Here is a 15603-nt window from a genome sequence, read left to right as displayed (position 1 = left end):
CTTTTAAAGCCATTTAAAAAATGTGTTTGTATGGTAAACGTAAGGAATGGTGGATACTAGTCAGATTTTGACTGGTAGTGTATACTTATAAAGCAAGCATGAAAGTAAATACTTTTAAATATAAACATGTATAAATACATGACAAAATAACTGAATAAATAGTCTGAATTAAAAACTGAATTGTGAGTTGAACTAAGATAACATCTTTCTTGCTCAATTTGAATGAACGACCGATTGCGGAAAACGAATACTTATTTGAGTGGCCAATCAGAGAGTCGAAATCGCTTTAGGATTATGACTGACGTGAGCCAGAGCCTATCGGAGACACGACTTCACTTCTGGAGGTGTGACTAATCGTGCTTCGTGTAGTCAGCGAGGGTCTGTTGCGGAATCGGTAATATATAATCGAATTATTCAATCGGGCTGTCGTCTTGAGGTCAGTACATATTTGTATGTTTCCTTATATCTAGTATGTCAAATTCTGTACAATGTAACGCTATTTTGAATGGCGTTCGTTTGCCGGGTTTGTGACATTCCATTCCGTAAGTCATACCGTGCATCTCATCGGATTTATCCAATGTTTTATTTGACAGGATGAAGACCTTGATCGCGTTCGATTTTGATCACACGATAGTGGATGACAACAGCGACACATGGGTGATCCGATCAACTCCCGACCAGTGTTTACCCGACCGGCTGAAACAGTCGTATCAAAAAGGCCGCTGGACCGAATATATGGGTCGAGTCTTGACCTACATCGGAGACCAGTCGGTCCACCCGGACCATATGCGCGCGGTCATGGAGAGCATCCCGTTCACGGAGGGCATGATAGAGCTGTTGACCTTCATATCCGATAATAAGAAAGATTTAGACTGTATCATAGTCTCTGATTCAAACACTCTCTTCATAGACTGGATTTTGCATGCATCGGGGATGCAGTCCGCTGTAGACGATATCTTCACCAACCCCGCAAGCATTGACGCAAGGGGCTATATGAGCGTGCGGTGCTTTCACGCCCACGACTGCCAGCAGTGTCCTGTAAACCTGTGCAAGAGGAAAGTGCTCAACGATTTCAAAGAAAGTCAAGCTAAAGACGGTGTGTATTATGAGAGGATTTGCTATATAGGAGACGGAGGGAACGACTTCTGTCCCATTAATGATTTAAAAGATGGGGACATTGCAATGCCTAGGAAAGGATATACACTAGAAAAGCTGTTGCGGAAGGCCAGTTCAGAGGGTTCAGCAACACCAGGAGCTAAAATTATTCCCTGGTCCAATGGCAATGAAATCCTACAAGAATTAAGAGCTTTGATTTAGTAATACAGTATTGTAGGCCAAACAGTCACAAACTTCAGGTTGACTCAACCATGTATTAAAAAGCACCTCCATGCAGCAGATAAAATGGCTTGAATGGCATGCCTTGGACGCTTAAGAGTATGTAACATTTTACCTATTGATTTACTTTTAAGTTTACACCAGTAAGTTGTCTCAGGGATTTGAATTAACTTTGATTTTGAGTGATGTTAAAAAACAAATATGTCATTTAATATGTAACCCATTCAGGTTTGTCAGAGAGCATTGAAACTAACATAATAACGTGAATGTTTCTGCATGTTGTCTGTCAAAATAGGCAGGTGGATGACCACCTCTTAATAAACACTTAATTTGTTGTAATGTAACCTGCCTGTAATGGAATCTTGTCTTGTGCGGTTTGCATGCAGAACACAAAACACAGGACAGGCCAATTTAACTAACTTGACAAATAAAAAAAAGGGATAGCCTATTGTAACTTAAGTGTGATACTGACACATCTGTTGTGAATAAGATGACTTGCAGTGTATGAACGACAAAGATATATAAGATATTATTCATTCGCCTACGTAACATGCATGGACAGAAACGAGATGCAAGAGAGATCCAAAATGTATATGCTTTTACCGCATGGACACCACTGTTCTGTCTTTCTGTATGTATCATAACCATATAAATCAAACACTTGAGTGGAACACCTAAAACAAAATAAAAACTTTAAAATAAGGCTTTCGTGTCCTTCATTTACAGACTTTAACTGGACTCTATCTGTCGGTGAGAAGTTAAACATGAAGCACAAAGAGCTATAGTAATTTGCTGGCGCATGTGCACAAACTTACCAAACCGATGATTTAAGAACTACACCTCCCACAACTCTCTGCGTCGGGTCTCGAAGGGACGTCATAGCAACGCGCGGCCGTCCCCGCACACGTTGATTCTCGCAACGGGAAAGGTGCGATCGGTTTGGACTGTGGAGAGATCAGACTCATTTAATTCCGACCATACTGATCAGAGAACAGCAGAAGTAAGTGTGGCATTTGTGTGTGCTACCAGTTATTGTGGGTTTGAAGTTTTACGATGGTTTACGTTTAAACATGACGGAAAAGCAAAGATGACACTGCAAATCGCGTTTAATGTTTTTTTAGTGTACTGCAACATGTGGCGCGAATGGCGTATTTACGTTACCTTAGAAAGACATGAAATCTCTACAGTGGAAACATATGCACTTTTACGAGGTTGTGTTTAGTGTTCTTCAACGCTGATATGACTGCAACAGCAACTATTACGTTTAAATAAATCAGCGTACGTTAGCTCTGGGGCACACGCACGTGGTGGGATCATTACGTTGATTTGAAAAATAAGGAGCGACACAGAATGATTTTCCTTTCCAAATGGGCAAAACCTTATTACATCTTCTGTAATACGACTGTAAAGGCATATTTAGAAGATCAGAAGTTCGTGTACTTATAATTCTGACGGTAGTAGTTGGGCATGTTGTCACACCTGATGGGTTGTCATAGCGGGATCCTGACCTGTCAGTTTTAATTTGCTGACTTTAACTTTAATTGGCAACATGTAGCATATAATACGCAATAAAAATGACTCCTTGACGAAAATAAACCAATCCTCATTAAACAATCAGGTCTAGTTTGGTTTAGTAATAGGTGTTTCAAACCAACATGTCAAAAGTTTATTGAAATGGACCAGCCCCTGACTTTCTTATATACGAAGTGTCATAATAAGTGTTGCATGCTTGAATATTGAACCTACTTTACTTTGTCATTTGTGATTTTAAGAATGGCAGGCGCTCCGCAAATGTCTCCTCTGGAGAAGAAGGTGGCAGACCAGATTGAGGTGAGGACATAAATGTGATCCATCGTTTCCCCTTCAGTGCCTAAATTCACAATAATGACATAAATGATGTGTCTGTGTTGTCAGTACTATTTTGGTGACCACAATCTACCTCGAGACAAGTTTCTAAAGGAGCAGCTGCAGGTAGATGATGGCTGGGTCACACTGGAGACCATGCTCAAATTTAATAGGTAATTTCAAGAGAAATAAAGTAGTTCAATATTAAGTGTTGATAGAATCTTACATTTTGGGTTAACCTCAATTTATTGTATTTTTCTTTAAAAAAACTGGCACCTTTTTTTCTTGCATGCCAGATTACTTACTGCTGTTGCTTTTGTGTGACGTTCCATCTTTACAGACTAAAAAGTCTCACCTCAGACGTTTCCATCATTGTTGAGGCGCTACTGAAGTCTCAAACGGGTCTCCTGGAGATCAGTGAGGACAAAACCAAAATAAGGCGAAATCCTAAAAAACCTCTTCCAGAAGACAATGAGGAATACAGAGACACTCTCAAGCACAAATCAATCTACATGGTGAGTGAATCGGAACGAGGAGAAAGAAAAAACTATAAAGTTGTACCAACTTTTTATTTGGTTTGGTTACATCTTAGATTGTGCTTTACGGTAATGTTGTTTTATTTTCTCTTTTTTGGTTTAATATTATTGTTTTTGTTGACTGTAGCAAATCATGTTTTTACCCAACAGAAAGGTTTTCCTCTCGACACTACGCTGGATGAGGTAAAAGAGTGGCTGTCTGATAAAGGAACAGTTGAGAACATCTACATGAGAAAAGGACCACTGAAGACTTTCAAAGTAAGATATTTTTCTATGTGTCTGCAAGAGGTCTAAGGGCCTGTGTCCACCAAGGTGTTTCTGCCTTTAGTGTTAGGATTACAGAAATATTTTGTGAATACACTGCACTGTTGGTTTCTGATGGTACACACCTACTGCAAAATATTTTTATAGTCCATGCCCACTGTATTATATTCTCACTATTGTATTCTGTATTTATTCTAACTGTATATCCTGCACTTGCTAACTGCACTTCTGGTTAGACCTAAACTACATTTCGTTACACTGTACTTGGATATGTGTAATGACAATAAAGTTGAATCTAATCTAATCTACAAAACGAGGAATTGTATTGTTTTTTAATATCACAGCAATATTATGCTAAATAACAGAACAAAAAAATTTAAGTGGTATTTCTAATGAACAAAAAGGCTTAATGTGAATATTCAATAATGAAAGTTATGTTCGAAAGGGAGATACTGTTCACCTTGACATTAATTTTTTGACTATAGAATACCCAATATTTGTTATATGTCACTATGTAACTTTTGCTTAAAATTTCATTGTCTCCAGGGCTCAATATTTGCGTGTCTTGAATCTGAAGATGCTGCCAAGGCTTTTGTTGAACGTGCTGATGTGAAAGAGTACAAAGGAAATGAGATGATTGTTATGATGAAGTAGGTACTTTACGTGCTATTTAATTTAAAATAACCACTTTTATTTAGTTCAGAACATTGAAATTTCCTACTGGGGGGATGTAATTTTTCATTTGATACTTGCTAATAAATGTCTTTGAACATTTACTCTTGGTTTTTCCAATGATTCTATTTTGAGTTATTACATTTACATTTATGCATTAGGCAGACGCTTTTATCCAAAGCGACTTGCATTATAGTATACATTTGTATCCGAGTATATGGGATCAAACCCATGACCTTGGCGTTGCTAGAACCATCCTCTAACCACATAGATTCAGGGAAATTTTGTTTTTGTTAAGGAAAATGTGTTCAAGGACTGTTCACTCTGTAACTGAATGGTTGTGAGTAAACCAGTGTAAGAGATGTTAACCTTGTACCTCTTGTACATCGTAGAGAGGACTACTTTTCTAAAAAGATAGCTGAAAGAAAACACAACCGTGCAGAAGCAAAGGCCAAAGCCAGAAGGTGAGATGTTTGCTAGAATATTTGTATTCCACTCAAAAAAGACAAAAATTGTATAAAACAGAATTCCCACATTTCTCGAAAGTACTTGAATTTCAGACATGCAGATTCAAGGACTGGAAAGTTATTGAAAACAAAATAGGCAGTTAAAAGTGCTTGAAAACATCTTAAATAAATTTGGTTAGTAGAATGTTGCTATTTCTAAAAGGTTCATATATGAGCTGCCTAAAGCTGCATTCAGATTATAAACGACTTTGGCGCTGCATATCGGAAAATTGCTAACAGCAAGGACCAGTCTCTCCTCCATCTTTACGTCACTACAAGAGCGGGAGAGGGATCACGTCAGCTCTACCATCTTCCTTTTGGCTGTCGCTACCAAAAGTCGCTATTCATTTGCATGAAGTTGAAGATTTCTCAACTTTGTCGCGTCGTTGGACATGCCGCATCCAGTCGCCAACGGTTGCGACTGCTGGCGTCCATTGAAATGAATGGGATCATGCCTGTTCATCGCTTGTAATGTGAACAAGGCTTAAAACGGCGTTAGTAATCTGGGGGAAAAAACTTGGAGTCACGTGTGCGCTGATGCGCAGACCTGCAAGAACCTTTGGAGAAGCAGGTCCAATGCCAGGAAAGTGCAAATTCATTAATTGTTGGCTAAGTTTTGATCTATATAAGAACTGGTTACTGAAAACACTAACAGACAACATTTAGCAAGATGTGCAATTTGCAAGAAAAACTTAAAATTGGAGTCGACACTGAAGAGCCACACAAATTGCGGGGGACCTCAAAAGGCAATGAAGAGTCGAGCAAACGGTAAATATTTTTGGACAATACAGTTCAATATATGTTGTATTTTACTATAGCTACAATTTTTAATATATACATTTTGGGATATTATATCAGTTATCTTATGTCAGTAAATGTTCGTTAGGAGTATGTCTGGATTCCATAATGAAATTCCAATTTTTTAATATATACAGTGTGTGCTCATGGCTTAGCGAAAATAACACGCCCCCTTACTACTAGAATATATGTTTTGAGATTTTTAAATATTACATTGCTAGCTGTGTTCAAGTGTTGTCCGTTTCATTACTTACCCTTGATTTCCAACTGGGTGGGGGTAGGACATTTGACCCTTGTGTCCGAAAGGAACATTATTATTAATAAGAAAAAGATTGAACGACGTATAAATAAAGCATAACATGTACAGGCAAGCAGAAGAGCCCAACATATGAATGTAATGAAGCTTTGAGTCCATATTCTGCATGCCAGTGTGTAATGGGTAGCCTACTGATTTTGTTCTTATAATATAACTGTCTTCAATCCACACAAAGTGTTTTCTTAACCGTGTGTATCAGCTTGTCACAATATTTATTTTTAGTATCTCAAACTTTCCCAAGAGGCGTTTTGCACTCAACAGTGGGTGTATAGTGCCCTCGGGCGGCCTATATTACACTGGATGAAAACGTCACTTGCAGTTTTTTGCCATTTACCTTTTTATCTATCTCAAAATGTATTCATAATATTATGTCTATATTTTAATGTTTTTAATCAAGTAATGATTCATTAAAAAGGAAAACTAAAACTAGTGTGAAATAATTGTTAAAACTAGCGATAAGCAAGCTGCAAACTGTGTTTTAGAATAGCTTTGGTTCTTAAGTTGGTACCAGCATCTATTCAATATAGAACTGTTCAGTGTAGGATTCAAAAGCAGCACTAATATGTTGTCTTTTCACAGCTATAAACATTCAACAGTTTATGCCTGTGCAACAACCTACCACAACAGCCTCAACACTTCTGACACAGAGACAGTCGAAAATGACCAGTGTCAAGAAGGAGGCAACCACGAAGGCAGAAATATTGTGGTCACTTAAAGTGACACGGTCTCATTATTCGTACCATTCCAGTCAACAAACACGTGAGTTTTATTTCTTAAAGGGATAGTGCTCCCAAACTGAAAATGTGGCCTTCAAGGCAGGCACTGAGGCACTGCCAAAGAAACAAATATCCATGAATGGACCAAAAGTTAATTGGACCTTTTACAAGAAGGCCGAACAGTCCCTTGGAGATGAATTGAACCTCTTGAAATATCTTGCCAGACTTGGCCACATATGTGAGTGCTATTGGAGCGAAAAGAACACCAAATCCTAACAGTCATTCTGCAATGAAGAATCCTCTGCTCGAAGCACAGATCAATTTACCTTTATCTCTTGAGTAAGACTGTCACCCCTTCTGACAAAGTACCTGACAGATAAACCAATGGTCCCTTTTCTAGCTGCAGATTGCACTGCTCAAATGTCGACCTAGGGTATGTCACCAACAGAATCCTAAAAGAAAAGAGTGTAAAGGAAAAGGTTGGCACCCTTATGGATTTCAGGCGGTCCTGCAAAGGTGGTCTAGTCGCTATGGTTGAGAAATTTTAACAGAAGTCTCCCCTGAAATACATCTTGGTGAAAAATATGGGCTTCTTGGAACCTGTGAAGATGGCAGATGAAAAAGAAACAGACCAATTGAAGGACATGCTAAGGGGAACCTTGGCTATCTGGTAGATCAAGGAAGGTTCAATGAGCAGGACTGGGGATGATGCTACTCTGCAGTATGCACAATTCATTGATGTTGTGGAGAAAAAACTGCAATCTGCATTTGCTGACTTCAACCCACTTTGCAATCGAGTAGACACTCCTGCATAGCTATATGAACAAAGAAAAGGAATTCCAGAAACTTGTGTGCCGTCAACTCCTGATGCTTTCTCATGGGCAAGGGACAGTAGAGAAGTGGTTCTCTGTCAACCGAAAGATTGAACCTTTTAGAGGCTAAATACAGAGCTCAGAGAATGATTGTCTTTCATCTTCGGGTTGTAGGAGGAATTCAAAATGTGGCAGTTGACAAGGAACTACTTCTATCTGTATCGTGTGCAAGACAGAGATGCACAGCCAGTTTGGAGAAGAAAAAGAAAGAAGTAACACAAGCAAAGACTCAATTTCTTTAAACAGTGCTTTTCTTTTTTTGAGGAGCTTCATTCAAAGAAAGAAAAGCTGGCAGAGTGACAATGCTTGTTGAATCAGTTGACAAATATGCTTTGAAGGCTGAAAGTACAGGTCAAGTCACTCTAATAGCAAAATTCACTGCTTGGTGAAAAGCATTTACAGTTTAAAAGAAAATATAAAGTCCTATTTTTCTTACTTTAATTGTTGTTTTTTGAAGATTTGAACATGTACAAGGTTTAAAATGTCTCTCTTTTGCGTATGTGCACATTAACAGGATTTACTGTAATATTACTACATTCGACCACTTTATACAAATTAAAAATTTACAAATTCTTTCCAATTCAAATCTTTTACAAGAATTACAGCAAAAACTGTTTTTAATCAATATTTAAGATATTGTATTTGAATATTACCAGTTTGAACTAATGAAATTTCTTTGACGACGAAACGGTCTAATTTATGAAACCTTCACATTCAGAACACCATATTTTCTCTGAATCTTTGAATGTAAATGTTAAGTGTAAGTGAAATGAACATCAGGTTCAAGGACTTTTAAAGCACAATTTATTTTATTTCATGCACCCATAGAAACCCGTTATGAAATATCTCTTACAGTACTGTATAAATAACTGATAAATATGTACTTTTCAGTGACAAGGAGGACAAGCAAAAGCAAGCTGAGGAGGAAGAGATGGTAAGTTGTCATGCAAAAACAACATTATTTGAAATCAGACAGGTGTGATGGTGTCCTTTAAATATAATTCTTGTATATACCCAGAAATCCCTCAATGACCAGAAAGGCTGTCTGCTGAAGTTTTCTGGAGAATTGGGTCAAACATCAAGGGAAGATTTCCACAAGGTCTTTGCTGACCATGCCCAGATTAAATGGATTGATTTTATCCGAGGAGCTAAAGAGGTAAGAGCTCAGACATGCTCAATGGATCTAAGTTTGTAGAACACCATTTTCATCTTTTGAGACTATTTTCCTTGAATGATTTTTATTGTTCTGTTTTCCCTCAGGGGACCATCCTATTCCACTCAAATGCCCTGGAGGCATTGCAGAAAGCACGTGAGGCTCAAGGAGGCGAGGATCTCAAGGTTAAAGACCAAGTTGTTCATTGGGAAGTGCTTGAGGGAGACACCGAAATGGAGACATTAAAGAAGATTATCGAAGATCAGCAGGAGTCCATGAACAAACGCAAAGGAGGCAGAGGTACCAGAACCGAATCCAAATCAAGAAATGATAGAGCCTTTACTTAAAATTTTTTTATGTAAATTGCTCGCACATCATACTACAATCTTTGATTTCAGGAGGTCAAAGGGGTCGTGGGAGTGGGAGAGGGAGAGGGAGAGGAGGCCGCAGAGACAGGGGAGGACGAGATCAGGCCAAGTTCCAGGGAAAGAAGACCAAGTTTGACAGTGATGAGGAGGCAGATGAAGGTAAGGGGGAAATACATTTTTTTGGTCATCAGTTTTAAATACAAGTCCTATGAAAATACAAAACTGTTCAATTCTATTTTTATACTCTAGAATTTCTGTGATTTTAAAACTTTATTGACATAAACATGGAAATTGTTTTTTACCCTGAATAGAAGCCAGTTCAAAGAAGAGGCCGCTCGAGTCTAATGGTCAAGACAATGGCGAGCCGGCCTCCAAACAAGCAAAAAGCGAGACCAGTTCTTAATGGCGAAGACTCGATGGCTTTACCGTTGTACTGTAGATTTGCCCTTACATCAAGTCCTGAAGGTTCTCAGACTATCTCCAGCATCAAAACATAACCGCTGCGAAAGTGCTACACGCGTAAATATCTGAAAGACCCATGTTAAAGCTTCATTAAGTATACACATGCAGATTTTTTTATTTTCTTGTGTATTAGGTTTTAGTTATTTGCTCTCACGTATAACGTATACGGTTGTCAAACCTATATGATCTCTGCTGTCTTTACACTTACACGGTTTTCAAGGTCTGGATTTCAAGTCTATTCTGTTTAGTCTGGAAGTGAGCAGATTGTAGGTTTTGTTTGGTCACATTTGCTTAATGCAGTACTGTGTCATTGTTTAATGCCATGAGACCTGCATGAGATCATATTAGGGTTTTGACAACGTCTTTTGTCATTCTTTTAAATCGTGCTGAAAAATGCAGCTTTTTTCATTAATAAATACCTGTATTTGTGATTTGCTTTGTAGTTGAGCTACTAAACAATTCCGTAAACATGAGATTGAAAGTTTTGGTAAACTTGATCCTCTTTGTGTTGCTTTCAAATCTGTTTCAAATGGTTAGATGCGTGTAGATCTATGCTTTCTTTATGGCGTAATCATTTGAAATGGCAGTTGACATTTTTTTTTATTGACTTTTTGTTCATAAAGAACCCTTCAACAAGCACTCAATGTTTTTTACTGTCTCGTGTGTGCAGATGAATAAATATTACATTAAGAATTTCAATAAAGGTTGTGAAATTAAAAAAGTAGAAGTTCAATTTATGGCGAAAAATGTATACACTTGATCTGATTGGGCACTATCTGTAAAGACTGCACTTAAACCTATTCCCAACCACAGCCATAATTTCACTGGTATTGACACCGATCATATGCTTCCCCCATAATATTCAACAAAAGGCCAAAAAACATTTGAATGGATGTTCATACCACGTCTATGCCTCTTTTTTAAACCGTGTTTAAAAACCTACCATTTGTGAATGAGTTATTTGCTAACAAAGGTAATTGATACAGAAATATTTTGACCACCTTCTTCATAGAAGGTTTCCATACTTTTTATCTATAAAGGACAATTCAACCACCTTTTCCTCCTCTAGCCATAATTGCCATTTTCCCAGGAGGCATTAGAATAAATGCGAGTATAGAATATAATCCATAGAAACTCCAGATGGGTAAATATCAATTTAAATCTTAAAATTAATTTCTATAATTTTGGGATGAACCATTTACGACAGAAAACCCAAGGGCTAGTTGCGAAAGACACGTCAAAAATATGCGCTCATTACTAAACAGCGTGGAGGCTGGCCCAGACTATTATGGCTAGAAGGTATACAACTACGGCCGGAAGTGATGCAAAATTGCGCAATTAAATTACAATAAATGACATTAGCTAACGCTTACACCTACCCTAGACACAACCTTATAATAATAAAAAGATTAATCAACTGTTTTTAACGTGACAAAAAGTATGCGGTATTGAAGTGCGCATGCCCAATGGAGGTAGCTGTATCCCTTCTAGCCATAACGGCCTAGAGTTTAGTTGCGCGTGTAATGGGTGGTTGCCATAGCCACAACACGACGGTTTCATAAACAAATGTTGGAAAGACAGAAAATGGCCGCACAACATGAAAAGGTTTGATATGTGTTTTATTTAAGCACACAACTTCATACAGCTATGACAAACACGCGCGTGGTTCCGAGTGAGAATTCCCAGGAAACTTGACTGTTATCAACGGAACATGATGTTTTTAACACATTGTTGCTTATCTTATTTATTGAAGCTTAGACTTTTTCAATATGTGAACTCAGGTTCAATTTTCTTTGGCGCTCTATGGCTCCCGGCGAAAGCGCACGGTTGAGGGAGGCGCTTCTCTGCTAAGCGGAGATGCTGCGGGGTATCGAACACAGTAAATGAGTGGCTACATCAATTTCAACACGCGGTATGATGCTAGCTGTGTATACCGATTTGATTCTCAATGTTTTTACTCTGCATATAGGAACCATACTAGACATGCAGTGGGAAGTAAGGACCAGGGCGATAAAGAGGAGATTTGGGGTCTACCAGACTCTATTGGTAAGATCGGATGTCACCACAGACTAAGAATTGTGGAGAAACAAATGTAAGGAAATCGTGTTCAGTGCCCTCCGCTATTATTGGCACCCTTGTTAAATATGAGCAAAGAAGGATGTAAAAATCAATCTGCATTGTTTCTCCTTTTGATCTTTTATTTAAAAAATCTACAATATTCCAACATTTCTTCAAAGTAAAACAATTTGAAATGGGGGGAATATCACATTACAAGTTTTCTCTTCTCTCTAATAAACCATAGTCACAATTATTATCAAAACTTTCTGCTACCAACATTTGCATGAAAAACAGCTCTGAGTCTTTTCCTTGATGTCTGATCAGATTTGAGAATATATGGCAAGAGTCCATTCCTTCATACAGAATCTCTCAAGATCCTTCAAATGTCGGTGCTCTCTTATCATTAGTCCATCCCACTCATTTTCTAGTGTTCAGATAAGGGAACTGATGGCTGTGGCAGGAACTTGATTTTACGTTCAGTGACACATTTGTCAAGATCCGGATTCAAGATCTTCGACATCTCCAGTCTATTAAAACTTCTTGATCATTGCCCTGATGTTGGAAATGAGAATATTGTTTTCATTATTTCCTTAAAGCCATTTTGTATTTTGTGTAGCTCATCAGAACTATATTCTTTGGTTTTATTCATTGTGATGAGTTATTGAGGGGGTTTGGGCTTTGTGTTACTAATACTTATTATCCTGTGCAACAAGAAGTCATGACTGGACATCTTCATGTTTCTAGTCACATTGGTGTGCTAAGAAAATGTAAATAGCAATGTGAATATACTGTACTTGGGAGATATTTTACACATAAGAATTTGTAAGGGTGCCAATAATTGTGACCATGGTGTTTTAGAGAACCAAGATGCTAGTAGTGGAGGGCACTGTAGCTTGAATGTGTAGGCTGAACACCATTTTTGGCCATTTACTAATATTTGATTGCAAAGCTAACAATGACCTCTAAATGTTTTTAGCCATTAAGAAGTTTCTTACACCTGCTTTAGGGTAGTTTCTGGCACACTTTCAATAATAAACTTAAAGTTTAAAGATGACTTATATAGTACTTATTTGTGTGAAACTCATTTGTTTTTATTAGATACTAGCACTTATATATTAAATACCACTAGTACTTATAAAACATGAAAAAACGCATATGAAAATTTCGGACTGCGTGTGCAAAGACCTTAAGAACGACACCACTTGAAACAGTCACTCCAGTTGTGTTAGGCGTAAAGTCTGTAGTGCTTTGGCACCAGAGACCATAGGTCTAAGCCACCTGTCGCTGAAAAAGTTATTTTACCTTTTTTCTATCACATTACAGATCATAAAGGCATTTGTTTTAAAAAATATATTTAAGACTTAAAATTCATTTTTATTCATAGAGTTTAGGTTTAGGGTAAGTTTATGGGTAGGTGTAGGGCTTTAATATCTCAATAAGTTGCCATCATTTTAATAATTTTTATTAATATAATGATTTACACTCTGTTATTATTCCATAATGTTTAATGCACAACAATTCTGAGGTGCAAATAGTAACGCTATATGCCACTATTTATACTATCTAACTACTATTTTTTCTTTATCCAAAGAAAATACAGCTATTTTTGGTTAGTGGTTTTGGTTATCATCGCTAAGAAATCCTGCTATTTTCACTTAGTGTAAACAGAACTAACTGTAACTTAAGCGTATTGTAAATAGCATCTATTGCTATTAACACTTAGTGCAAATAGCTGCTGCCATCATTTTAAGAGTTTCCTGTTTTGTCCATAATAGCAGTGAAGAAAAACTCGGACATTATTCACCACCTCACTGAGAAAAGGCGAAAAGACCACAATGAAGCTGTTTCCTTGTTGCAGAAGGATCTCTCCAGCATTTCTATGGTACACACACTTCTTAGATGCTTTATAGTGGCCAATATATTAATAGATAATAATAATTGCATCTGTATAAATATCCATCATTATCACTTTCTCAAAAGTGTCTATATAGTAACTTATCGATATTGTAACTTGCACTCTTTCTGCATTTAGGATTTCGAAGCATTGTTTAGGCAGACGGCAAAGGATATCTTGCACAAATGGTCAATAGATAAAGACAGCATTGAAAATGTCTCTGATTTAACAGCACATAGCTATCAGGTAAGGCTCAGCCCTTACAAATACTCACAATATTGCAGTACTTTATATCATAACTCAAGTGTGATTAACCTGTTTAATTGATAAGGATACGAGCGATATGTGCAATGAAGCGTGCCACACATCCTTCTTGATGAAAAAGTGGATTAAAGAGCTAGATGAGATTTATGCCAGATTTGAATCTGAGAGAAAAATCAGGGTATGTATTATTCAAGATTAAAGCATAGAATCACATGGTTTATTAGCACAATAGTAATTTATTTATATTTTATAACTTTTTTTGTCTAGATTTCAGCAGTACTGAGAAAGTACACCACAAAACTGGAAAAAATCAGTTACTTGATGCCAAACGATGTCCACAGACTAATGGATAATGAAGCCATGGTAGTGGACTATATTTTACATCTAGGTATTTAATTTCACATTCAGTAATTCATCAGCATGTTTTCCTTTTGTGACACATTCTCCCCAGATGATAAACCAAGCTCTGTTGGCAAATCGATGTGCTTTGGCCAAACTGTCTATGAATTGGATGGAGAAACATTTGCAGACGGAAGTTTTTCAGAGGATGAGATGGGAAGACAAACTTCAATACTTGCAAAAAAATCAAACATCTTAAAGCAATCAAGCAGTTAAAGCAAGTTAGAAAAGATGACTGGCAAAAATGATGCTGATTGGATTTACATACGAGGAAACGTGGTTCCTCCGAGAATGGTATTGGGGTTTTTCTGTCATCAATGAGAAAATAGGTTAGCAAATGCTGTTCTCTTTTAAACACCCCACAAGATACAGTTAGGGCTGTCAATTGAGTAAAATTTTTAACAGACTAATGATACTAATAAATACATTACAAATAATCGGTCAAATCTGTATCTTTTAAGTAAAATAAAAAAAATAAAAAATATCTTTGTGAGCATCATGATGCTGCACAACAGATCAGTCAAAGCGTGTTTGTTTTATGTTATCCAACAATTAGTTGACCTTTAATGATTAGCCAGCCGTCAAACCTCAAAAGATAATAAAACATGTCGAAATTATCATATACATCGATGCATGTCTGTCAGTTACATTTACTATAAAATAGTAGGTTTTTTGAGTGAATACTCTCCCTAGTGTTTAATACTCAACGTTATATCATTTTATTCTGCTGGCCACTTTGCATATGTTTAATTCGCTCCTTGTTTTAAAACAGATTTGTGGTTTTTAAGATTTCCTTTTACCAATTTAAACAAAACACAGGAGAAAAAGGTAACTAAACGTATCTTTATAAAACTCTTTATAATAAGCGTCTTTACTTTTAAATTAAAGTACAACCCTCCTTTTTTAATCTTTTCGTTTTTCATTTGAAAAAGAAGAATGTGGAATGAACGGAGGACACACATGGGTTGTTAATAGTCATTGTTTTGACTTTCGTAATGCAGTGTTGAAAAAAGGATAATTCAAGAACTTTTAAAAGTAGGTTTTAGCTGAGGCATGACCAGCAGAGGGCGTAATGACTCCATTTTGGACACAAACCTCATGATTTTCACTGCAGCTTATTTCTAAAATCTGATCTGCAAAATCAT

At 37.1% G+C, this 15603-nt stretch overlaps 3 protein-coding genes across 4 annotated transcripts; all 3 read left to right on the top strand.

Moving 5' to 3' along the window:
* Positions 1–316: 316 nt before the first annotated feature.
* Positions 317–2029, top strand: phospho2 (phosphatase, orphan 2). The gene is made up of 2 exons (XM_079459810.1): positions 317–436; positions 594–2029. Exon 2 carries the CDS (start codon positions 595–597, stop codon positions 1315–1317), a length of 723 nt encoding a protein of 240 aa, XP_079315936.1. The 5' UTR covers positions 317–436; position 594; the 3' UTR covers positions 1318–2029.
* A 161-nt stretch (positions 2030–2190) lies between these two features.
* On the top strand, positions 2191–10809 carry ssb (small RNA binding exonuclease protection factor La). The gene is made up of 12 exons (XM_079460259.1): positions 2191–2335; positions 3108–3165; positions 3250–3353; positions 3521–3695; positions 3867–3974; positions 4527–4630; positions 5045–5116; positions 8752–8794; positions 8879–9016; positions 9121–9313; positions 9412–9540; positions 9693–10809. Exons 2-12 carry the CDS (start codon positions 3109–3111, stop codon positions 9782–9784), a joined length of 1215 nt encoding a protein of 404 aa, XP_079316385.1. The 5' UTR covers positions 2191–2335; position 3108; the 3' UTR covers positions 9785–10809.
* Positions 10810–11357: 548 nt separating this feature from the next.
* ccdc180 (coiled-coil domain containing 180) lies at positions 11358–14980 on the top strand. 2 transcript variants are annotated; one of them, XM_079461392.1, is made up of 8 exons: positions 11386–11448; positions 11625–11722; positions 11813–11889; positions 13677–13783; positions 13934–14041; positions 14127–14237; positions 14327–14422; positions 14511–14980. In XM_079461392.1, the coding sequence occupies exons 1-8, from the start codon at positions 11410–11412 to the stop codon at positions 14655–14657; spliced, it is 783 nt and encodes a 260-aa protein (XP_079317518.1). In that variant the 5' UTR covers positions 11386–11409; the 3' UTR covers positions 14658–14980. The 2 variants fall into 2 exon arrangements, with proteins under 2 accessions (XP_079317519.1, XP_079317518.1); XM_079461393.1 differs by lacking the exon at positions 11625–11722 and having other exon boundaries at positions 11358–11448.
* Positions 14981–15603: the final 623 nt, after the last annotated feature.

Source organism: Barbatula barbatula (assembly GCF_947034865.1).
Source record: "Barbatula barbatula genome assembly, chromosome: 7".
In the NCBI taxonomy this organism is placed as follows: domain Eukaryota; kingdom Metazoa; phylum Chordata; class Actinopteri; order Cypriniformes; family Nemacheilidae; genus Barbatula; species Barbatula barbatula.
This window is presented reverse-complemented; position numbering and strand designations above follow the sequence as displayed.